At 45.5% G+C, this 26,396-nt stretch overlaps 1 protein-coding gene and 1 long non-coding RNA gene across 2 annotated transcripts in view; both read right to left on the minus strand.

Annotated features, from left to right (window-relative positions):
- LOC309562848 (membrane-spanning 4-domains subfamily A member 8-like) overlaps positions 1 to 10,193 on the minus strand; it is a gene marked incomplete at both ends in the record, with an annotated part of 47,019 nt that extends 36,826 nt beyond the window's left edge. Inside the window, one exon of the mRNA XM_082267165.1 lies at positions 9,918 to 10,193. Coding sequence (XP_082123291.1) covers positions 9,918 to 10,193 — 276 coding nt within the window. The remainder of the gene's footprint in view (positions 1 to 9,917) is intronic.
- Positions 1 to 26,396, minus strand: part of LOC309563035 — a 268,455-nt gene that overhangs the window by 37,770 nt on the left and 204,289 nt on the right. The window lies entirely within an intron of this gene.

Raw genomic sequence — 26,396 nt, forward strand, 5'->3', positions numbered from 1 at the left:
ATATGTTTGCACTTTGAATATTAGTACAGTTCTTCTGAGCTATGCAGTCCTCCCATGCTCATTATTATAAATGAGATCTTCCCATTACACCCTTAATCGTTTGAAAAAGGAGCTGAGATGCTCCGAAACACGTACTGTGTCTACGCCCCCCCCCCCCCCCCCCAGTGCAAATGCAGAGATTTGCCCGTTTGGACTTTAGAGGAAGCGTCACACAACCAGTAATAAAAACATAGTGCAGGTTTTTAGTACCTGGTGTGGTCCTCACAGGTGTGATATCACTTCCAGTCATAGCTCTCCATGCGTTCCATGGTGGTTCTGAAACCTCCAGTTTTTGTTTCTTTGTGTCCATCCACCTAGCTTGTCCATGTTCGTATTACAACACACTCAGAGTTATTTCACATAAATGTTCTGATTGGGTCCGCCTGTACGTTTTTTCAGGTGGACCCGATCGGAACATCAATTCTCCTCTATGGAGCGATGGGTAATAAAGAAAATGTGTCCGTTACACTCGCTGACATCCAATCCGATCCGTTTCCCTTCTGCCCAGTGGATCAGGATAAAATAGCAGGATTACCAACATAAGGACAGAATTGTGGAGAGATGAGTTTATTTTACGATAGACAAATGGTAAATCACTGATACGAAAGGTAATACAGAGCCTTTTTACATACTAAACTTACTGTAGTTGGTGCCCTATGCTGTTTCTTTTTGTTCCCTACAGCGATCACTTATTCTTAATGAGGAGTGGCCACTATCAGTATATGGACTAATACAGACTTGTGACGGTATTCACCATCATTGGAAGTAAAAAAACAGATACTTAAAGGTTTGGATTGCTTCAAGTGGGACAGCAATATATTCATATAGAAATATGAAGATTTAATCCCACTTTACACTGGGAGACTTGTTGTGTATTGTTTGTGTATTGAGATAATGTGTATTCCATTGTTCTATTGTGTCTGTCTGCCTTGAGATAAACTTATTATGGGATGTATATGTGAATGTAGATTGTGCCTGTCCCATTGTTAAATGTTAATACCCTCACATTGTTCTGTCCAGATGGCCAGCTAATTAGTTCAGGTTAATCCTTTTTCTGTATACAATTGCATCTGCATATGATAATGTAATCAGTCGACGGGGAGGGATTGTGTACACTGTATGGGAATGACTGAGTGTAAAACCTGTTTCTATTGGATTATGAATGTCATGTCCTGTTCTCCTGTTCTCCACAAGGTCCACCTGGGCGCTAACCTTGTAGAGGAAAACTGTATAAAAGTATGTTTCTTGTTCAATAAAGAGTTATACTTCACACTCAATCTAGAGTCCTGTCTCTCATTGGGGGAACCTGCTACAAGGGATTGCTGTGCTCTTCATACTCCCTTGGATAATCACTAAGCTCTTGTAAGAGCTTGTTCCTGTGCCTGCTTCACCTCTGGGAAAAGAGAGGTTCACCCACTGGAACCTGGAGCCTTGTCATAGGTCCAGGGTGGGTAGGGGACGGCGAGACCCCAACCAAGCTGTGGCGGTTCGTGGGGTCTGAGGAGGTTATGGTGTCTGGTAGAGTGCTTGGAGCCCTCGGGAAGCACTAGGAGCATCTGTCAATGGAGGTACCCAGTCGGGGTGATCCATTACAAGACTTATTCTGGACTTTCAGGTCATTTTTAACAAACCTCTAATTTCTAATTTAGGGGAGAGCCTAAATATAAAAGTTTGTTAATAGGTACCAGCATTTGTATTGAAATCAAAATCAAGAGGGAGAATGGAGACTATGTTCCCCAAATCATGGTCTCCAAAAATTGGGAAGAGAGGGGCTGTAAATGATTTGGACTTTCTCGGTACCTCAGATATATTTGACATGTACAACAATCAAATATTATAAAAAATGCAAGATTTATTAAATGCACAATATAGTTAAAAATCATGAAATACACAAAAAACACAAAAAAAACCCATTAATTTACAAGAATATAAAATTCATATTTATACAAGGCTGAATTAGACCAAACATTGGTCAATACTTATTGCATTTGAAAAAGAATGTTCTGAATCCAATAGGATATCTGTTCCCCAACATGTTTTACGGCTAAAGTCCACTTCCTCAGGAGGATTATAGTATATACACATTCTAGGGATATAAAAATATATAATATAAGCTATGTGCAGTACGAAATATAAACAATTTAAACAGTAAAATAAGAAATTGTGAAAAACATATAAAATAAGAAAAAAAGGGGAAAAAGGAGGGAAATATTTTGGCTCACCAAAAAAGGATGCATCAGACCAGATAGTGACTCAACTACAAAAACTTTTTTCTTCCCCCCCCCCCTCTTTTTCTTTACTATTATAATTCTTCTTATCAGAATTTCACATATTTCCTATATTTCCCATACTACATTATCTGTCTATATATATATATATATATATATATATATATATATATATATATATATATATATATATATATATAGACAGATAATTTATTATGGGAAATATAGGAAATACGTGAAAATCTGATAAGAAAAATTATAATAGTAAAGAAAAAAAAGGGGGGGGGGGGTTTGTAGCTGAGTCGCTATCTGGTCTGATGCATCTTTTTTTGGCGAGCCAAAATATTTCCCTCCTTTTTCCCCTTTTTCCTTATTTTATATATTTTTCAAAATTTCTCATTTTACTGTTTAAATTGTTTATATTTCGTACTGCACATAGCTTATATTAAATATTTTTATATCACTAGAATGTGTATATACTAAAATCCTCCTGAGGAAGCAGACATGTTGGGGAACAGATAGCCTATTGGATTCAGAACATTCTATTTCAAATGCAATAAGTATTGACCAATGTTCGATCTAATTCAGCCTTTTATAAATATGAATTTTATATTCTTGTAAATTAATGTTTCTTTTTTTGTGTTTTTTGCATATTTCATGCTTTTTAACTACTTTGTGCACTTTATACATTTTGTATTTTTTATAATATTTGGTTGTTGTACATGTCAATTATATGTGAGGTACTGAGAAAGTCCAAATCATATACAGTCCCTCTCTTCCCAATTTTTGGAGACCATGCTCTGGGGAACATAATCTCCATTCTCCCTCTTGATTTTAAACCTCTAATATCACTTCTCTTACGTCCTCCGACAGTCGCCGCCCCTTCATATTCGTCACAATAGGGTTATTGACCTTTGCTCCGTAGGAGTGGCTAGACAACAGAATATGTTAATATCAAAGCTTTTAGCATACCCCACCCCCAGGGGGTGGTCCCCTCCGTCAATACCCTCCTGCTTCCTGCATTCCTACCTCAGTTTCATTTGTCTAGCTCAGGAGTAGGTTAGACGTTTCCTGTGCTGGGGCTTTTCAGCCTCAGCTTCTTCTCTCTTTTTGATTTCATTTGGAGTTGTTTTTCTCTTTTCTTTACTTAGCTGTTTATTTTCAGCTCTAGCTCTTTCTGATGAAGATGATCGTGCGGTGCTGGGTCTCGGGCTGGCCTCCCTGGTTATCCGGGGTTCGGGGCCAGTGGCTTCCCAGCCTGCCATCGAGCGTTCATATGAACGACCCATCCCTGTCCGCTGCAGGGATGCTGCGGTGAGGTGGCTACCTCACTGGACGCCATGTGGTTTCGCACCGCAATTCCACTGCGTCCTGGCTGCGACTCTCCCTGTCCTTAGTGCAGCGGTTTGATCGCTTGTGCAGGCTCCCCACGCCATCCGGATGGTAAGTGTATTTCTGTGTGGGGACCTGTCTGTCTTGGGTGTCAGTCTGGGACTGTGGGACCCTGCATGTCTGTGCATTATGCTGAGCTCCCTGTCAGTATAGCTGCTCTCTGTGGGCTGCAAGGCGGGGGGGGGGGGCTCTCCTGCTCTGCTCTGTGTAACAGGCTGTGTGACATGCTGTGTGCTGTGAAGGACATGACTGTGAGACATGTTGTAGGCATACTGTGCGGCGACCGCTGCTGCGGTCCGCCATTTTTTTGTGACAGTTTTGTGGTGCCGATCCTGTGTGGTGAGAGCGCCGTTTTGGCGCCAAACGTCGCCATTTTGGCGGCGATCGCGAGGGCCACATGTCAGTGTTTCTGCCTCTATAGCCTCGGCCGGCGGCCATGTTTGTGTAGCCTTACATACGCTTTATGGGGGCGGTCAGTCTCGCATCACTTCCTTTTGCTCTGAGGACAGCGATCGATGAAGCAGCAGCCTGTGTGACCTCTCCAGGTTTTACCTTCCATTCCTGTTTTCCTTGCCTTTGTATTCCTAGCCCGGTGGGTCAGTGTGTTTTGTGAGTGCGGTGGGCTACAATCACCGCGGCCTTAAAGGGGCAGTACTTCTTTTTTTCCTAAAGTTACTGGGGCATGGATTCTCAGGAAAGCAAGTTTCCTCCCTCCTTGGTAGGGGGCCAGGGGGCTGCTGCTGCTTCCCCCGAGGGGGCTGATCTGGCTACTATTGTGGCTAACCTTGCTGCTCAGGTGCAGATGCTGGTGGCTGATCGATCCACAAAAAGGCCCAGGGTGTCCATTTCCTCTGATTCAGAGGGCGATGGGGATGCTATGGCTGGTGTGCCCTTCTCAGGGTCTCGTTCTTCTCTAGACCTTGCGGGGTCTGAAGGGGAGGCTGAGGTGGAAGGGGTTGACAATTCTCCCCCTGGCTCGTCTGAAGAGCTTGCACTCATGGATGATTTGGTTGCTTCTATCAAACAACGCTGCATTTGGAGGATGAACCATGTCCTCCTGCTTTGATGTCCTCTTATTATGGGACTCAGAGAAAACGTAAAACGTCGCAGGTTTTTCCTTGCTCTACGGAATTTCAGCGCGCTGTTGAGGAGCAATGGCGCAACATAAAGAAGCCTTTTGCTGTGCCAAGTAGGTTCAAGCTGCGTTATCCTTTTACACCGGCTACTGATGAGCGTTGGTGTGTGCCGCCTCAGGTGGATCACGCAGTGGCGATTTTGAATAAATCCACTGCGATTCCTGCTGAGGATACCCCGGTGTTCCGGGACCCTACGGACAGGAGATTGGAGTCTCTGGCCCGTCACTCTTATACGGTTGCGGGCTCTATGCTGAAGCCTATTTTTGCTTCCATTATGGCAGCCCAGGCTATTGCCGATTGGACGCAGGTGCTCAGGCGCACTCTGGTGACTGACTCTGCTTCGCCGTCGACATTGGCTATGGTGGATCAGATTCATCAGGGTGTCATGTATTTGTGTGATGCGGACCTAGATATGGTCCCTTTGGCTGCGCGTCTGCAGAGTGTGGCAGTGTTGAACCGTCGCCTGATCTGGCTGAAATGTTGGTCTGTTGACCAATCTTCTCGCAAGACTTTGGCTAATTTGCCTTACGCGGGTTCTCGCCTTTTTGGCGAATCCTTGGATACTCTGATCAAGGGTGTTTCTGGGGGGAAGAGTACTCTTTTGCCCCAGACTCACAAGTCTAAGTTTGTTCGCGGTAAGAAGAATGCTTCGTTTAGACCCTCTCAGGGGTCCTTTCGTGCCTTTCGGTCGCACTATAAGGGTAAGCCCTTCAAGGGACAAGGCTCCCAGAAAAAGCCGTGGGCAGGTAAGCAGAAGTCCGGCCAGTCCGGGTCCACTGCCCATAACAATGCGGCCTGAAGGGGCGCCCTCACCCAGTTTTGGGGTGGGGGGACGTTTGCTCGGTTTTCTTCAACCCTGGCTGGCCCGCGTTCGGGACAGGTGGGTTCAGGAAATCGTTCGATCTGGATACAAGATCGAGTTTCTCTCTCGGCCGGCGGGCAGATTTTTTCCCTCAAATCTTCAGCTGTCTCCGGAGCGCTTGCGGGATCTGCACCTGGTGGTGCGGGACCTGCGGGCTCAGGGAGTGGTGATTCCGGTGCCTCATCGGGACAGGTTTCGGGGATTCTATTCAAATCTGTTCACTGTGCCCAGAAAGGAGGGCAAGGTACGTCCGATTCTGGACTTGAAAGCTCTGAACCGCTTTGTGCGGGTTCGCAAGTTCCGCATGGAATCCCTGCGCTCAGTGGTGGCTGCCCTGATTCCGGGGGAATTCATGGCCTCCATCGACTTGAAGGATGCGTACCTTCACATCCCCATTTTTGAGGGTCACCAGCAGTATCTTCGATTCGCCATTGCGGAGGATCACTACCAATTTGTGGCGTTGCCCTTCGGTCTCGCCTCGGCTCCGCGGGTTTTCACCAAGGTGCTTGCGTCGGTCTTGGCCTTGTTGAGAGCCCAGGGCATCTCGATCCTGGGGTATCTGGACGACATTCTGGTTCGGTCTGCGACCAGTCAGGGCCTGGTGAATGACCTGTCCGTCACGATGCAGACTCTGCAAGAGTTTGGTTGGACGATAAATTTTCCAAAGTCGACGCTGTGTCCGTCGGATTGTCTTCCTTACCTGGGAATGATCCTGGACTCTGTTCAGGCGAAGGTCTTCCTGCCGGAAGACAAGCTCCGGAAGCTTCAAGAAGAAGTCGGGTCTCTCAGGGACGTTCAGTGCTCGTCCCTCCGGACGTGCATGAGGTGTCTGGGGCTGATGGTCTCGGCTTTCGAGGCGATACCCTTTGCCCAGTTTCACACGCGGGGTCTCCAAAGGGAGATTCTGGCCAGGTGGGACGGACGACCGCAATCTCTGGATCTCCGGATTTCGTTGAGTCATCGCACCAGAAGGGACCTTCTGTGGTGGCTCCGGTCCCTGGCGGTGTCGGGGGGGGCAAGTCTTTTCGCCCTTGCTCGTGGACAGTGATCATCACGGATGCCAGCCTGTCCTCCCTTCCGATCAACATTCTGGAATTGCGAGCAATAAATCTCTGCCTTCGGCGTTGGTCGGACAGGCTGCAGGGCCGTCCGGTTCGGGTGCAGATGGACAATGCCACAGCGGTGGCCTACATCAACCACCAAGGGGGAACCAGGAGTGCCCGAGCGGCTCGGTAGGTGGCCGACATTCTGTCTTGGGCCGAGACGCATGTCCCGGTGATATCTGCTGTTCACATTCCGGGGCTGGAAAACTGGCAGGCGGATTATCTGAGCCGCCAGACCCTGGACCAGGGAGAATGGTCCCTTCACCCGGATGTCTTTCTGATGTTGTGCGAGAAGTGGGGGTCCCCAGATGTGGACCTGTTCGCGTCTCGTCTGAACAACAAGGTGGAAAGGTTCGTGGCAAGAACGCGCGATCCTCGGGCAGATGCCTCAGACGCGTTGGTGGCGCCCTGGCATCAGTATCGTCTGATGTATGCCTTTCCACCGATTCAGCTGCTGTCCAGGTTCCTTCGGAGGCTGGCCTCGGAACTGAAAATGGTGATTCTGGTGGCACCAGACTGGCCTCGCCAGTCTTGGTACGCAGACCTCGTGAATCTGGCGGGCGACGCTCCGTGGCGTCTGCCTCTTCGAGACGATCTCCTGTCTCAAGGGCCGATATTCCATCCTGCTTTACAGTCGCTGGCTTTGACGGCCTGGCTGTTGAAACCCAGATCCTGAAGGATAGGGGTCTCTCCCCTGAGGTCATTCACACTTTGATTAAGGCTAGAAAGTCCTCTTCGGGGAAGGTTTACTACCGTACTTGGAAGGCCTATTTTGCCTGGTGTGAGTCCAGGGGGTATTCCCCTCGTTCGTACTCGGTATCAAGGGTGTTGGCTTTTCTTCAAACGGGCGTGGACCAGCGTTTGGCGTTGGCCACCATTAAGGGTCAGATTTCTGCTCTGGCCGTTCTCTTTCAGCGCCCTGTGGCGTCTAATTCTTTAGTTGGCACCTTTGTTCAAGGGGTGCGGCATCTGGTCCCTCCTAGGAGGGAGCCTTTGCCTCCATGGGACTTGAATCTTGTTCTGTCCGTGTTGCAACATGCTCCCTTTGAAAAAATCAGGGAGATCTCGTTGTCTATGTTGTCCAAGAAGGTCGCCTTTTTGGTGGCAATCACCTCGACTCGTAGGGTGTCGGAGCTGGCTGCCTTGTCCTGCAGATCTCTGTATTTGGTGGTTCATTTGGATAAGGTGGTCTTGCGTCCTAACCCGTCTTTCCTTCCGAAAAGGATTTCGGAATTTCACCTCAATGAGGACATTGTCTTGCCTTCGCTTTGCGCAAAGCCTAAACATCCAAAGGAAGAGGCTTTGCATTCCTTGGATGTTGTTCGGGCGGTCAGGGTTTACCTGTTATCGACTGAATCCTTTCGCAAGACGGATTCTCTCTTTGTTCTTCCGGAGGGGCCTCGAAAGGGCATGGCGGCGTCGGCCTCTACCATCGCCAAATGGATCAGGCAGGTCATTGAACAGGCCTATGCTTTGAAGGGGAAAGTTCCCCCCATGCCTGTGAAGGCGCACTCTACGAGATCTCTGAGTACGTCTTGGGCCTGTCATCATCGGGCTTCTGTGGCCCAGGTGTGTAAGGCGGCGACTTGGTCGTCCGTTCACACCTTCTCAAAATTCTACAAGGTGGATGTTCAGGCATCGGCAGATGCTTCCTTTGGCCGTAAAGTTCTTAGTGCGGCAGTGCCTTAGGGTCCCTTGTTTGGGTCCTTGGCTGTTGGGGTATTTTTACCCCTAGGTTACTTGTTATTTCCTGGGTTGTTGCTCCTGTTGAGCAAGTTTTTTTCATGTTGCCCAGTTGGTTTCCTTCCTTTGGTAAGGTTCCTTTCTCTGATGTGGGTACTGCGTTGCCTTGGGCGCGGCTGCTTTTTTTTCCCCACCCCTCATGTTTACACTGCTTTGGGACGTCCCTATTGTGACGAATATGAAGGGGCGGCGACTGTCGGAGGACGTAAGAGAAAACGGAATTTTTGTAAGTCCTTCGACAGTCGCCGCCCCCGCCCCTCTTTTGGAGTTTTATTTATGTACTCTACTGCTATGCTACTGAAACTGAGGTAGGAATGCAGGAAGCAGGAGGGTATTGACGGAGGGGACCACCCCCTGGGGGTGGAATATGCTAAAAGCTTTGATATTAACATATTCTGTTGTCTAGCCACTCCTACGGAGAAAAGGTCAATAACCCTATTGTGACGAATATGAAGGGGCGGCGACTGTCGGAGGACTCAGAGAAAGGAATTTTACAGGTAAGATTTTACAAAAATTCCGTTTTCCTATCGAACAGACATGACAATTAAGTCTTCTAATCCCTCTGGACTACAAAAGTAGAGAAGCATGGACTTTGAAGGCACATGATAGGTTAAAACATAAACGTTTTATTCTTAGTAATTGTAAAATAAGAAAAACATAAGCACATCGTCTAAAAAGGCATCCATATACTAGGCAAACATGTGATGGGTAAATTATATTATAACAGTCTAAAACAAGCAAATAAGAGCTACTTGGATATTGACATATTTATCTGAATTATGTTCCACATCAGGGTGATCCGTTGAAGACGACAGGTGCGAAGGCTGTCCTCCAAAAAGATCAATTGATGAGGTCATTTATAGATAATACAAAAATTAATCGAGCCCGATCACTCAACATGTTTCGCATTACGCTTCTTCTGGAGCTTATCGTTCAATGCTCCAGATAGTAGAACATGAAAATTAGCTATAGTACATGGATACGAGTGCAAGAAAACACAGAAGAAAAAAAAGCATAAAATCATCAAAAAAGAATCACATTAATTGCTAGAGATGTTATGAAGGGCTTCGTAGACTCCACTACACTAGGTGCGCGGGGTGGAAACACCCACACATAAGACCTGAAGTATAAATGAAAAATTGTGCAAAAGGTCGGGTATGGTGCAGAGGGATTAGAAGACTTAATTTTCCCTAAAACTTTCTTTTGCTATGCTGAGTAACCACTAGTGTAAAACAATGCTAAATTATCTTCTAAAATCAACTTTAAAATTGTTTTCCATCTTTGTTCTTCCTTAAATATAGTATCGTATTGACTATTGCAAAAAGATAGGTACAGTTTTTGATGTGGTTCTCACAATTTCCTAGGCTCCCTGTATGATTAAACTGTGTGGTACATGGTCATCTTTAATACTTACTCCAAGAGCCTTTGGTTTACCCTTCAAAAATGTTTGGAAAAATGGTAAAGATGGGTTTATATTTTGTGGCATGATGGTGGAGGGATGCCCATGTGGAGCAACAGTGGGGACACTTCTTGTCTGGGTTGAAGGAGGGAAGTATGTAGGTGGGGGAGGATAGCCACTCTGAAAGAAAGAAGGCACAGGCACATTTGACACTGGAACTGCAGATGGAGTGCTGTCTATTACAGTCTCATAGTGGGGAGGTACACCTTCATGCACAGGATTTGACATCATGAAATCTAAAATAGAAAAAAGATAGTTATAAAGTTAGAACCAGATTTTTAGTATGCCTACTTAAATACAGCCCCCTCTCCCCTCGTCTCAGCCTACTTCCCTCCTATCTATTCTCTTTGACATCTCTATACTCTTTATCTAATGATATTCTCCCTCTCACTCTTAAACCGTTCCCTCCCACATTTGCTTCCACAAAGCTTATAGAACCAATCAAGGTGGTCAGTTGGTCTACCAACCTTGAAATGATCCCTAGACATAAGTAATTTACACCCCGTGGTATTTGGCACTCCATAAACTTCATCCTTTCACTACATTATAGAAATATACCCAACTAACCCCTCTTGTCTCAAGAAGTCAGCTTAACTCACACCAAAGTCAGTTCAATCGTGAATATGACTTCACCAAATATTCAGGCTTTCTCGACCTCTGAGACATAAAACTCATGCTCATGTTATAATCTTTGCAACTGTTTAGTATATGCAACTCATCACAGTTTTCCTATACACTTTTCTTATACAGTATCTCACAAAAGTGAGTACACCCCTCACATTTTTGTAAATATTTTATTATATCTTTTCATGTGACAACACTGAAGAAATGACACTTTGCTACAATGTAAAGTAGTGAGTGTACAGCTTGTATAACAGTGTAAATTTGCTGTCCCCTCAAAATAACTCAACACACTGCCATTAATGTCTAAACCGCTGGCAACAAAAGTGAATACACCCCTAAGTGAAAATGTTAAAATTGGGTCCAAATAGCCATTTTTCCTCTCCGGTATCATGTGACTCGTTAGTTTTACAAGGTCTTAGGTGTGAATTGGAAGCAGGTGTGTTAAATTTGGTGTTATTGATCTTACTCTCTCATACTGGTCACTGGAAGCTCAACATGGCACCTCATGGCAAAGAACTCTCTGAGGATCTGAAAAAAAAAGAATTGTTGCTCTACATAAAGATGGCCTAGGCTATAAGAAGATTGCCAAGACCCTGAAACTGAGCTGCAGCATGGTGGCCAGGACCATACAGCAGTTAACAGGACAGGTTCCACTCAGAACAGACCTCGCCATGGTCGACCAAAGAAGTTGAGTGCTAAGTGTAATATCCAGAGGTTGTCTTTGGAAAATAGATGTATGAGTGCTGCCAGCATTGCTGCAGAGGTTGAAGGGGTGGGGGGTCAGCCTGTCGCACACTGCATCAAATTGGTCTGCATGGCTGTCATCCCAGAAGGAAGCCTCTTCTAAAAATGATGCACAAGAAACCCTGCAAACAGTTTTCTGAAGACAAGCAGACTAAGGACATGGATTACTGGAATCATGTCCTGTGGTCTGATGAGACCAAGATAAACTTATTTAGTTCAGATAGTGTTAAGCATGTGTGACGGCAACCAGGTGAGGAGTACAAAGAAAAGTGTGTCTTGCTTACAGTCAAGCATGGTGGGGGGGAGTGTCATGGTCTGAGGCTGCATGAGTGCTGCCGCCACTGGGAAGCTACAGTTCATTGAGGGAACCATGAATACCAATATGTACTATGACATACTGAAGCAGAGCATGATCCCCTCCCTTCGGAGATGGGCCGCAGGGCAGTATTCCAACATGATAACGACCCCAAACACACCTCCAAAATGACCACTGCCTTGCTAAAGAAGCTGAGGGTAAAGGTGATGGACTGACCAAGCATGTCTTCACACCTAAACCCTATTGAGCATCTGCGGGGAATCCTAAAATGGAAGGCGGAGGAGCGCAAGATCTCTAACATCCACCAGCTCCAGGATGTCATCATGGAGGAGTGGAAGAGGACTCCAGTGGCAACCTGTGAAGCTCTGGTAAACTCCATGCCCAAGAGAGTTAAGGCAGTGCTGGAAAATAATGGTGGCCACACAAGATATTGACACTTTGGGCCCAATTTGGACATGTTCAGTTAGGGATGTACTCACTTTTGTTGCCAGTGGCTTAGACATTAATGGCTTTGTGGTGAGTTATTTTGAGGGGACAGTAAATTTACACTGTTATACAAGCTGTACACTCACTACTTTACATTGTAACAGTGTCATTTCTTCAGTGCTGTCACATGAAAAGATATAATAAAATATTTATAGAAATGTAAGGGGGTGTTCTCACTTTTGTGAGATACTGTATTTGGTTAAAGCATTCATTCATTGCCATAGTTTAAAAATTCATGTAAACCTTTAAGCCGTTGAGCCCTTGTATTTTTTGTCTACCCTTTTCTTGTTTCTATCTGAATATTCTCAATAAAATATTATGGAAACAAAGAATGAGTCAAACCCCTGTTAAATCTAAAACAATGTTATCAGCTTCCAAGGCTACAGTAGTTCCAGGGCCCCGTGTGGGGTGGTGAGGAGTAAATGTGGTGAGTGACCCCTAATTCAGGTGGTAACCACCGTGGCTGGAAGTGGGCATGTAGAGGGAATCTGATTATCTGAGTTGTGTGGGTTGGAACAATTTTCCTTTTCCCATAAGGGAGTCAGATGAAAGGAGCATTGGGAGCTTGTTTGAGAACTGGAGGGGTCTGTTGTGACTGGAGGCAGGAGCTGTAGGTGGTTAAGAAGGTCACAAGCTTCCTCCAGAGAAGAGAAAGAATGTGAACAATGGTCATACACAAACACCAATTTAAAAGAGAAACCCAATTTGTATTTAATTATCTTTTTCTGCAGAACAGTAAGGAAGGGTTTCAATGCTTTACATTTCATAAAATGGTTTGTGGTGCAAAAATTCAAATTGGAAAGCCAAATTCCCCTTATTCCAAGCAGCTTGCATAATAGCTTCTTTTGTTTTGTAAAAGGTGAGTTTTACAATTATATCACGGGGAATCCTTAGGTTTTTAGGATCAAGTGCTCTATGGATCGTGTCAAATTCCAGCCTTTCAACTGAAACAACCGGAAGCAGTTCCTGAATAAAATCTGTAACAGTGGAGGTAAGGTCTTCCACTTGTCCTGGAATGCTGCATATTTAAAAGTGGCTCCTCCTACTTCGGACCTCTCTAAATCCTCAGTTTTGTTAAAAACCACTTGCAGACCGGCACAAGTACATATACTGCGGCGGTCAGCCCCTCCTGGGCAAGGTGACGTATATATACGTCACTCACCCGCGAGCCAATAGGGGGCGAGCGCGCGCCGCCAAAGGCGCGCTCCCGCCCCCCCTCATTCCCTGACATGTCCACGCGTGTGACCGGCGAACCCGATGTCTGCAGGTCACTCGCGATCTCTTGGTGGAGAGGGAGAAAGGCAGGCGGCTGATGTAAACAAAGCCGCCTGTCATTCTCCCTGGTGTAACTGCAGAGATCATACGATCCTGCTATGTAGGATCGTATGTCTCTGTGGTTACATGAAAAGCCACGCCCCTCCACAGTTAGAAGCATGCCCCTAGGGACACATTTAACTCCTGCATCTCCAATAAAGTTAACCCCTTCCCTGCCAGTGTCATTTTTACAGTAACAGTGCATATGTATAGTACTGATTACTGTAGTAATGTCACTGGTACCCCCAAAAGTGTCAAAAATGTCAGTCAAGGGTCCGATCTGTCAGCCGCAATGTCAGAGTCCCCCCAAAAAAATCGCAGATTGCCCCCATTACTCGTTGAAAAAAAAAAACAATAAAAATGACAAAAATCTTTCCCTTAGTTAGTAAACGCAATAACTTTTGCGCAAACCAATCAAAAAACTCTTATTGCAATTTTTTTTTACCAAACATATGTAGCAGAAAACAAATTGGTGCAAAATGTTAAAAAATTTAGATTTTTACATTTTTTGGGGGGAATTTCATATAAAAAAATTTGAAAAATATTGTTATTTTTTCAAAATTGTCGCTCTTTTTTTGTTTATAGCGCAAAAAGTAAAAATTGCACAGGTGATCAAATACCACCAAAAGAAAGCTCTGTTTGTGGGAAAAAAAGGACGTCAATTTAATTTGGGTACAGCGTTGCACAACCGCGCAATTGTCCGTTAAAGTTACGCAGTGCCGAATCGCAAAATAGCCCCTGGTCTTTGTGCAGCTTAACTGGTTAAGGGTTTCCTGGAGATCTCCCCTCAATGTATCGTAATAATATAGGTGCATGGGAGCAGCAATTGCAGTACTTCGTGCTTGAAAAAAGAGCTTGTTTTATGGCTGGAAATGTTGCTTTCCAATATGGAGAAATTTATGAGCTCTGAGGAACAGGTCATTGCCCTTGAAATGTATAAGCTGCGCCCTTGGACACATTTCCAGTGGTCTGATGGTAATTGATAAATGCACCTCATTGTGTATACATAGGACTTTTTATTAAATAAAACAAAAAGAATGCCAATGTTAATGCATGAGGCCAGAGCACCTTCTTATTATGCTTATTTTTCAGTACTGGTTTTACCCAAATTGATGTGGGAAGGAAGGCTGTGTAGTGTGTGATGTGGAAGTGGTGGCTACTTATCCTTATTAAGAAGATTGAAGAGGATGTTGGATTTACGCACAAGATTTCTGTTTATGGAGAATTTTATGCTTTAAATCACTGCTGCTTTTTTGAACTTTAATAAAAGAAAAACCTAAATGGACTGAACTATTGGATTTATGAGTTCTTTGCGCAGATTGCTTTGGAACTACTGGGGAAGATGGCAATGGTGGTGAGAGCAAGCATGGACTTCCTATTACAGGGCACTGCAAGATAATTTACACAGAGAAGCAGCTTTGAGTGATATTTTAAAAAGCAGAGTTGCTTGTTCATTCATAATAGTGATGGATCACTTAGCTTGGAGGGGGTGGGGGGGGGGGGTCATGGCTCTATGCTGGCTGTACATCCCCCCATAGGAACACCCAAAATGTGGGTTTCAAAATTGGGTGGAGCCACAGTCAGCATATACTAATGGTGTATTTTTGGGAAAACGGGGCCACCAATCAGAATGTGACCAATGGGCTACCTGCAGTTGGTCTGCAAAGGAGGCAAATTAAATTTGAAAATGTTTAAAGAGAGTTCTAATTATTCTAACATTACTGCTTTGATTATTGGACCCATCTTTTTCATCTGTATAAGCAGAAAAGAAAATGCTGCCCTTACCCTTCAACTAATGATATATTTGAAGAATTTTCTGGGTTCTTTTTACTTCCTGTAGCAAAATGTCTTGCAATTGTATTGCATTCCGTGTAGTTTTGAAATGCTGATGATGACCCTTTCACTCTACGTTTTTTAAATCAAAAATTTGTTCTATTATTTGTATTTTCACAAAAGCACTATCCCCGCAGGGCTTTATTTTGATGTTTTATTAAGGGTAACAACTTGGATGGGGTGAAGGGATTAATGGGATGCCCAACATGAAGCAAAGAACAACAAGAACAGGGGACAACTTCCTTATACTGTACAAAAAGATCCTTAACTGCTTCCTTTCCTTTCTTCACACAGTCCTTAGTGGATTTGGAAGCAAAAGTCCATTGCAGACTACAAGCTCTCAGCTCCTTTGGAAGTAGCACAAAAAATTGAGGCAAGCTGCATGCAGGAGCGTATACTCTCCTTGTGCAGAACTGATCCCAGCTACCCTGCTTGCGGGCACTACCAAGCCTCCTGGCTGCTATGTCAAACCGCTCTGCTGAATGAATCCTCCTAATCCAGCCTGAGCCCAGCCTGGACCTGGGGTTTCCCCTAGATCTAGGAGACCGCTCCAAGGCCTCCGACAGTCTCCTCAGCACTTCATCTTCCACCCGACTCCTCTGCTGGCATGACTCATACATATTTAAGGGCTGACTCAGCCACCATGCCAGACCCTCTTCCAGGCGATTGGCCAAGTTCCCCTAAGTATGCAGATCAACCCTCCTGGCCTCTGCCTATAAACTTCTAGAAGTTTCTCTAAACCTTTAGAGCTGGAGGAGGCACCAGAGACTTGCCTCTGTGAGTCATCCAGCCTGACCTGTAGTAAACCCTGACCCAGATTCCAGACTAAGGCTCCTTTCACACGGTCCGCTGTCCAGTGCGGATCGTTCTCTGCTCAGCTACAACAGTCCCCATTAGTTACATCAGTGCCCAACATTTTTCACAATGCCCAGTTGTTATTACAGTGCTCAGCAATTAATATCACAGTGCCCAGTAGCTTAATAGCCAGCAATTTTGTAATCCTGTTAATATTATAGAGCCCAGTAGCTCAGTACCCAGTAGCTAATAAAGTTGTATTGAATCTAAAAATGTGCTACATTGCAACTTACAAATTCTTAGATAGATTCGTTTTTTTTTTTGTAAGCTTTTGAACTTTGATTTACTGGCCAGATCACCATGTAAAACTAGTTATTTTTCAACTTCCTTTAACAGACCAAGCTGTCCAGCAAAAGTTTCAGTCAGTGATTTGATACAAACCATTTAAAGTGGAAGTAAACTTCTATTAATTGTTTGTACCTATGAGTAAGCCTTTAATAAGGCTTACCTATAGGCACTGTAAATATCTCCTAAACGTGTACTGTTTAGGAGACATTTACTGCATATACTGCTGATGACGTAATCAGCACATGCACTCAGAAGGAACGGCCACCTGTGCCGTTTCTTCAGAGCCCCGTACTGTGACCAGCGGCTCCGGCCAGTCACACAGCTGGAGTCTGCAGACCCGGAAGGAAGACGGGGAAAAAAGATGGATGCGGCCTCTAGCGGTGACAACCAGGGCTTCCTTTACAGGTCAGTTTAACATAATGTGCTAGTTTGGGATGCATACTAGCACATTATGCTTTACTTTGTTAGTGTTAAAGAGGAAATAAAGTGCTGGCTTTTGTTTTTTTCTCCCTGACCTGCAAAGGTTAAATTTTAAGTATTAATGTATAGTAACACCTTTACCCCAAGAGGAAAAAAAAATGTTGATTAATTAATTAAAAAGTATTAACAGGAGTTCAGTTTTTATTTAGTGCCCATCAGTGTTATCATAGTGCCTAGTAGTTGTCATTACAGTGTCCAGCAGTGCTATCACAATACCCAATAGCCCAGCACCCAGTAGATGTTATTCCAGTGCCAGCAGTGCTATCACAATGCCCAGTAGCCTGGCGCCCAGTAGGTGTTATTCTAGTGCCAGCAGTGCTATCACAATGCCCAGTAGCCTGGCGCCCCGGTAGGTGTTATTCTAGTGCCAGCAGTGCTATAACATCAGTGCCTAGTAGTATTTTCTACAGTGCTCAGCAGTGTTTTGCAGTATCCAGTTGCTCACACATTCCCTGCCAGCTATCAACTCACACGGTGGATCTCTCACACCACTCCCAAAACTCTGAGCATTTTGGTACTCTGTGACATTGCAAGGACACACAATTTTGTGTCCATGTGTATTGGAGGAAGTATACAAACCCCAGCAAAAACTGATCATAGAAGACATGTTATATGCCAGTTCCAGTTGCTCACACATTCCCTGCCAGCTATCAACTCACACGGTGGATCTCTCACACCACTCCCAAAACTCTGAGCATTTTGGTACTCTGTGACATTGCAAGGACACACAATTTTGTGTCCATGTGCATTGGAGGAAGTATACAAACCCCAGCAAAAGCTGACCATAGAAGACATGTTATATGTCAGTTCCACATTAATAAACACATTACATACATGTACACTCACGCTTTTGTTGTTTGGGGCGTTCTGAGTGTAGATCCAAATGTAAGTCTCAGGAAGTGTGTTTTCTTACAACTGTAGATACAACTATAACCGTTTCTTATATTACTTTTCGATTTCTTATCTTAGTGACAATGATCTCAGGTTATATATAGATCCGATAGTAAAATATGCAAAGCAGCAAAAGTGCATATTAAACTCTGTCATTTGACACTACTATAAATCCTACAACATCAAAATAAAAATCTTACTTGTGTTGGCAGTTTTTTTACAGGCTGCCTTTTGCTCTTTGCTTCAAGCCGTTGTCTTGTTAACATCTTTTGGATAGACATTTGTAAGTGACCAGCATGGCTAAATAATCTAATGTGTGGAAAATGTTGTGGTAAATGAAGATAGAGCTACTCCAAAAGGAGCCACTGGATAATTGGGTTCCCTGGTTCCTAGTGATAATGACCCTTCAGATGAGGTTGTACTCTCTGACACACCAAGGCTGGAGCAAAATGTGTCTATTGGGGTAGCATGCCCGGTAAATTACAGTGACAAAAACTGTACACAATAGCAAATAGCAGTTGCAATATAAATAATTCACAAACAATATAATATTAAACCTACTTTCACAGAGTACCCAAAATCTAACTTGAGGGGCAAAGTCTGCACTTCCTCAGCCCTGCCTAACAGGGAAGCCCTACATATGAAATATACTGTATATACTGGGGGGGGGGGGGTCTGGGGGGTTAAAAGTCATAGTTCCTCTTCAACTGACCAGTAAACTTGGTAAACTTGTCAGTGGCTGGCATTGGGGCCCATAATTGCGTTGGAGTGTTCTCCTACAGTTTTTGCAATTCCAACAGAAGGGTAATAACCATCAAACACATCTCTGGGGGTCCCAAATTGGGGTGGTACTGTCTTTTTAGATGAGAGTAATAAAGAGTACAGCAGACCTCCCTCCAACGTCTTTCACTCATAACCTAATTTGTATTCGCTCTACAGAAAAACTCATCACTCTTGACTTTTTACAGCCACTTTTTGAGGATAATTAAAATGCTCATACTGGTACTCAGATGCACCTATACATTTCTGTGGTGGATTATAAAACATATTCACTAATAGAGTTGAGCCTAATATTTGAAAATCAAATAAAGAAAGAAAGTCCAAATTGTGAAAAAGTCCTTCAGACGGTCAGTGTCAGATCACTGGGTGGAGGCCGAAGTGCTGAGAGGGCTTCCCTTGCGGCTCGGTGCGAATCACCCCTGGAAGTGAGACAGGAGGTGACGTGACCCAAGTAGCACTGGATGCTTGTGGTGGTGCAGGTGGATGGGTGAGAGGGATATCCGGGTCCCTTCTGAGAAGCTCCAGTGAAAGCAAGCAGTGCAGTGGTAAATGCCAGGCCGGGGTTCATACACATGTGGTCAGTCCAAGTAAAAGCAAGCTGGGGTCAGTACAAAAGTTATCAGGCAGAAGCAGATCCGTGGAGCAAGCCAGGGTCGGTACACAGGTTATCAGGCAGAGACAAGTCTGTGGAGCAAGCCGAGGTCACAACAGGAAACAGGGAACAGAAAACAGGAAGCTGACAAAAATCCAGCACTGGATGAGAGGGTGAGCAATCCTTAAGAGGAGGCTGGGTTGGTACAATGTGCGTCATGACGCACGCACATGCGCACTCACCTAGATGGATCGTAGGCTGCACAGTGGCACCTGAGTCCTTGACTGTCAGTACACCATCCATCCCCAGAAAAAGGGCTTGATCCTGAGTGAATGCCTCCACCTTACAAAGTGTGTGCTTACCAGCTAGTAGTGACCTCCTATTACGGAAAGGCTAATCTCGCTTGTGGCTCATACCCAGCTAAGGGCCTCTCTCCATCCAGGGGGACTTTCAATTGAAGATAAAGAAATCCACCACTTTAAGGTGACTCTATAAAAAAAAAGATAAAAACTTGCCATAGCATAAAATCTTTTAAAAATGTATTCCATAAATAAAGATTAAACTTACAGAAATGAACTTTAAACACGCATAAAATGTGCAAGCTGGCAGGCTTTCTGTAGCAGCCCGTCCTTCCAGGAATTGCGTACGCTGTGACGTCAGCCCGTCGCTCCACTCATGATTATAAAACATGGACAAGACGATCTTATCCCAGAGGGGTAGCCAATGGTAAGCAAGTGAATTTGCAATTCAGGGAATGGGTGAGACTGTGATACAGAGCCAAATATATAATGGACAGTAGTCAGTGATCCTAGCAGAGGTCAACATTACTGGGCCTGATGGTGCCAACAAAATTCTAGTTGGTGAACTAGGTACTGTATATTGGCAAGTTACATAGCATAACTTAAATTCAGCTGTTATGCTTCTCGACAAGTATTTTAGTGTCTACATAAAAATATGCTTGTCTCTCATCCTTCCTCTTAAATATGGGCTTCTTTTAGCATCGTGCGGGCCATATGTTTTGCGAGTCGCATAATGAAGGGCTACCAGACAAAATATTCTGGCTGTTCAGTCAATATATTTTGGGTATCCACAGACAGGCTCAGATTGACTATTAGGCAGCATATACTGTATAAGTCTGTCCTTATACTGTATAGTTGATGTTCCCACTGTCTTCATCTTCACAGGTAAAAACCCAGACATGTCATAAAAGTTTATTTATACATTGTTACAACATTGTAACCCAGGCTAAAAGCAGGAAAACTATAATATGTTTTCTATAAAAGTCATGATCATCGCACAAGAGTGTCAAAGGTTGAGTAGAAGATATTCCAGTGCTTAAATCCAAAATTCTTTATATATATATATATATATATATATATATATTTATTATATATATCCCTAAAGGGTGGGACGTTAACTCAAAATTGTGAATGGTGCTTTTGTGTACCGCTATACAACCTTTCTAGCAAAATTTGCACAAAGAAGGGATTTTTTTTTTACATTTAATGTGCATTGCAATATATATGAGTGAAAGAAAAGTTTTTGTGTTATCATTCATATTCTCTGAAAAATGGCCAAGAAATCATAAATTCTGCCAGGGTATGTAAACCTATGAGCACAACTGTATGTTTAAGCCGACCATCTGCATCAAAGTAATCTTTCTCTGGTCCCAACTCAGAAGGGCAACTCAGCAGAAGGGCAAGTCCAGGAGGCAGGTCAAGTTTGGTAACAGCTGGACAAAGCAATACAGAATCAGGAGAAGTGATGGACGAACATCGGACGGGGCGGTTCGTGAACGCCATCTGCAAACTTTCTCAAATGTTCGCGAACCGCAACTTCGCAGCGGACCCCATTCACTTTAATGGCAGGGGAACATTAAAAACCTCCAGGTCATATTTGCAACCACAAAATACTTACTAGCTGTGCACACATAGTCCCACAACATGGACACTGACATACCAGAAGTATTGCTATTGGGAAAGTTGCCATAATTTTTTTTTTTTTTTTCAGACAAAAAATGTATTCTTTTTTTTCTAAATCAGCCAGAACTGACAGCAGCCGGTAAATACATGTCAAATACATATAGGGTCCATTCACACGTCTGTAAAATGGGTCCGCATCCGTTCCACAATTTAGTGGAACGTTTACAGACTCATTGATTTTCAATGCCAGTCTGAAAAAAGAAGTAAGTGTCAGCCAGTACAGGCCCCAAAATTAGCCCACAGGCGTTCACCTGACAGAAAAGAACTTGGTTTTCTGTGGCTGGAGGTACATTAGGTATACAGGATACAGAAGTAAGTGTCAGCCAGTACAGGCCCCAAAAATTTGCCCACTGGCGTTCACCTGACAGCAAAGAACTTGGTTTTCTGTGGCTAGAGGTACATTAGGCATACACAGGATACAGAAGTAAGTGTCAGCCAGTAGAGGCACCAAAAATTAGCCCACAGGCGTTCACCTGACAGCAAAGAACTTGGTTTTCTGTGGCTGGAGGTACATTAAGCATTTACAGGATACAGAAGTAAGTGTCGGCCAGTACAGGCCCCAAAAATTAGCCCACAGGCGTTCACCTGACAGAAAAGAACTTGGTTTTCTGTGGCTGGAGGTACATTAGGTATACAGGATACAGAAGTAAGTGTCAGCCAGTACAGGCCCCAAAAATTTGCCCACTGGCGTTCACCTGACAGCAAAGAACTTGGTTTTCTGTGGCTAGAGGTACATTAGGCATACACAGGATACAGAAGTAAGTGTCAGCCAGTAGAGGCACCAAAAATTAGCCCACAGGCGTTCACCTGACAGCAAAGAACTTGGTTTTCTGTGGCTGGAGGTACATTAAGCATTTACAGGATACAGAAGTAAGTGTCGGCCAGTACAGGCCCCAAAAATTAGCCCACAGGCGTTCACCTGACAGAAAAGAACTTGGTTTTCTGTGGCTGGAGGTACATTAGGTATACAGGATACAGAAGTAAGTGTCAGCCAGTACAGGCCCCAAAAATTTGCCCACTGGCGTTCACCTGACAGCAAAGAACTTGGTTTTCTGTGGCTAGAGGTACATTAGGTATACACAGGATACAGAAGTAAGTGTCAGCCAGTACAGGCCCCAAAAATTAGACAACAGGCATTCACCTGACAGCAAAGAACTTGGTATTCTGTGGCTGGAGGTACATTAAGAATTCACAGGATAAATAAGTTTTGGCCATTACAGGCCCCCAAAATTAGGCATTCAATGGACATAAAAGGCCTTTTATGCCGCTGTATTTACCTAAGACAGGGACTATGAATTGTTATGGGTGGTGGCGGATATTTGTGGGCTGTCATGAGGAATTTGAATCAAACATGGTCTACTGGTCACATGTGCTGAATTCTTCCGAGATCCATGCCTCATTCATTTTTATAAATGTGAGGTAGTCAACACTGTCGTGAGCTAGGCGAGCGTGCTTATCGGTCACGATCCCCCCCTGCTGCGCTGAAATTCCTGTCGGACAGGACACTGGACGAGCGGCAAGCCAACAGTTCCATTGCAAATTCTGCAAGCTCTGGCCAGAGGTCAAGCCTGCCACCCAGTAGTCCAGGGGTTCATCACTTCTCAGAACGTCCACATCGGCCATTAACCCGATGTAGTCGGACACCTGTCAGTCAGGCCCGGACTGGGACAAAAAATAGGCCCGGGCATTTTAGGCTGAGCAGCCCATTTTTTTTTTTTTTTTAACAAAATGACCACTGATGAACAACTACCGGTTTCTCTATGTTAGTTATATTTAGCCTGCACACCCATGCGATCTGATTCTGCAAATCGCGCTGCGTTTTGGAAACTGATTGCGGGGTGTCGTTAACCTAACATACACTCCGCAATCTGTTTGCATGGACGGGTTGCTATTTAGATGAAGTCTGCATTTAGTGTGAACTCAGGCTAAGAAATAACAGGTAATTTTAGGGTACATTAAAAATATATTACCCAATTTTTGGGTAAAATATAAAAGATGAGTTTGTGTCAAACCTTAAGACTATGCATGCCCGAAAATAGCAACACATTTCAGTACCCTATATTTTCTATAGGCAAAGCTATTAAAGATCATAGAGGTCATCAGTTCAGAGTTACCATTAATAATGATCCTATAATTATTGCTCTCATTCCAGTGTGCAGGGTGATATATTACACGTGTAGTAAAATCAAGGTTTTTGTTCACAGGCGCCCCCAAAATTTGTATGTAGTTTCGTATGGTGGTGGTGGGGATAGGGGTGACATCAGTAGCAGTGGTAGTGGGGATAGGGGTGACATCAGTGGTGGTGGGGATAGGGGTGAAATCAGTGGCAGTGGTGGTGGGGATCGGGGTTACATCAGTGGCAGTGGTGGTGGGGATAGGGGTTACATTGGTGTTGGGGATAGGGGTGACATCAGTGGCAGTGGTGGTGGGGATAGGGGTTACATCAGTGGCAGTGGGAATAGGAATGACATCAGTGGCAGTGGTGGTGGGGATAGGGGTTACATTGGTGTTGGGGATAGGGCTGACATCAGTGGCAGTGGTGGTGGGGATAGGGGTTACATCAGTGGCAGTGGGAATAGGAATGACATCAGTGGCAGTGGGGATAGGGGTGACATCAGTGGCAGTGGTGGTGGGGATAGGGGTTACATTGGTGTTGGGGATAGGGGTGACATCAGTGGCAGTGGTGGTGGGGATAGGGGTTACATCAGTGGCAGTGAGAATAGGAATGACATCAGTGGCAGTGGGGATAGGGGTGACATCAGTGGCAGTGGTGGTGGGGATAGGGGTTACATCAGTGGCAGTGGGAATAGGAATGACATCAGTGGCAGTGGGAATAGGAATGATCAGTGGCAGTGGGGATTGCGATGACATCAGTGGCAGTGGTGGGGATAGGGGTTACATCAGTGGCAGTGGTGGTGGGGATAGGGGTTACATCAGTGGCAGTGGGAATAGGAATGACATCAGTGGCAGTGGGGATTGCGATGACATCAGTGGCAGTGGTGGGGATAGGGATTACATCAGTGGTGGTGGTGGTGGGGATAGCGTTGACATCAGTGGTGGTTGGGATAGAGATAACATCAGTGTTGAGGATAGGGTTGACATCAGTGGGAGTAGTGGTAAGGATAGGGATAACATCAGTGGCAGTGGTGGTGGGGATAGGAATGACAATGTTCACTGCCACTGATGTCATCCCTATCCTCACCACCATTGCCACTGATGTCATCCCTATCCCCACCTCCCCACCACCACCGCTACTGATGCTATCCCTATCCCCCCCATCACCGCTGCCTCATGGGAGGGGTGGAGATCAGACAGAGGGATGGCCGTGGGAGGGATGTGATCAGGCAGAGGGATGGTGGTGGGAGGGATGGGATCAGGAAGAGGGATGGTGGTGGGAGGGATGGGATGAGGCAGAGGGATGGCGGTGGGATGGATGGGATGAGGCAGAGAAGAGGGATGGCGGTGGGATGGGATGAGGGAGAGCAGAGGGATGGCGGTGGGATGGATGGGATGAGGCACAGCAGAGGGATGGCGGTGGGATGGATGTGATGAGGCACAGCAGAGGGATGGCGGTGGGATGGATGTGATGAGGCAGAGCAGAGGGTTGGAGGTGGGATGGATGGGATGAGGCAGAGCAGAGGGTTGGAGGTGGGATGGATGGGATGAGGCAGAGCAGAGGGTTGGAGGTGGGATGGATGGGATGAGGCAGAGCAGAGGGTTGGAGGTGGGGCGGATGGGATGAGGCAGAGCAGAGGGTTGGAGGTGGGATGGATGGGATGAGGCAGAGCAGAGGGTTGGAGGTGGGATGGATGGGATGAGGCAGAGAAGAGGGGTGGAGGTGGGATGGATGGGATGAGGCAGAGCAGAAGGTTGGAGGTGGGATGGATGGGATGAGGCAGAGCAGAGGGTTGGAGGTGGGACGGATGTGATGAGGCAGAGCAGAGGGTTGGAGGTGGGACGGATGGGATGAGGCAGAGCAGAGGGTTGGAGGTGGGATGGATGGGATGAGGCAGAGCAGAGGGGTGGAGGTGGGATGGATGGAATGAGGCAGAGCAGAGGGGTGGAGGTGGGATGGATGGGATGAGGCAGAGCAGAGGGTTGGAGGTGGGATGGATGGGATGAGGCAGAGCAGAGGGGTGGAGGTGGGATGGATGGGATGAGGCAGAGCAGAGGGGTGGAGGTGGGATGGATGGGATGAGGCAGAGCAGAGGGTTGGAGGTGGGATGGATGGGATGAGGCACAGCAGAGGGTTGGAGGTGGGATGGATGGGATGAGGCACAGCAGAGGGTTGGAGGTGGGATGGATGGGATGAGGCACAGCAGAGGGTTGGAGGTGGGATGGATGGGATGAGGCACAGCAGAGGTTTGGAGGTGGGATGGATGGGATGAGGCACAGCAGAGGGTTGGAGGTGGGATGGATGGGATGAGGCAGAGCACACCTCACACGTACAGATCCAAAAGTATCTGTACGTGTGAGGTGTGTAGCAGGGTTAACGCAGAAGGTGATGAGATGAGGCACAGAGGTGGGATGGATGAGATGAGGCACAGAGGTGGGATGGAGGTGGGATGGATGAGATGAGGCACTGAGGTGGGATGGATGAGATGAGGCACAGAGGTGGGATGGAGGTGGGATGGATGAGATGAGGCACTGAGGTGGGATGGATGAGATGAGGCACTGAGGTGGGATGGATGTGATGAGGCAGAGCAGAGTGTCTTGTAAATCCACAGAGTTTTCCTTGCACTTAGTGATAATTGTAGTTATCCAGAAAAACTTGCACTAAACTGAGGGGACTTGCTAGATAACCTAAACAGCCATTTAATATCAAGTCTGCATTTCAGGGTATCTGAGAAAAAGTGCCAAATCCAAACTGACCATTGGAGAAGAAATTTGTCCAGACTGAACACAGGAGTTCCTCCATTCTCATGATGTAATTTACCAAATGTACCCAGTTTAGAAGGGAAGGTGAACTGGGGGACCTCTAGATAGACATTTCCCTTCAGCTGGTAGACTATTAATATTTTCTGAGGAGGCTTGTTTTTTGTCAGCTTATAGACCCTGGGAGGATGGAGGAGATAATGACACTCACCATAGAGTTTGCTGAAGTTGAAAATCTCATGCCAGAAAGGAAAGATTTCGCTACTTTCCCCTCATATAGGTACCTCCTTGAATTGCCGTATCTCCAGCAGACATCTGAAACCATAGGGAAAATATAGTGCAAGGAAGCAGGGTCCTCGTACTATGTGGTAAGT

The sequence above is a fragment of the Pelophylax lessonae genome, assembly GCF_965119305.1.
Source record: "Pelophylax lessonae genome assembly, chromosome: 9".
In the NCBI taxonomy this organism is placed as follows: Eukaryota; Metazoa; Chordata; class Amphibia; order Anura; family Ranidae; genus Pelophylax; species Pelophylax lessonae.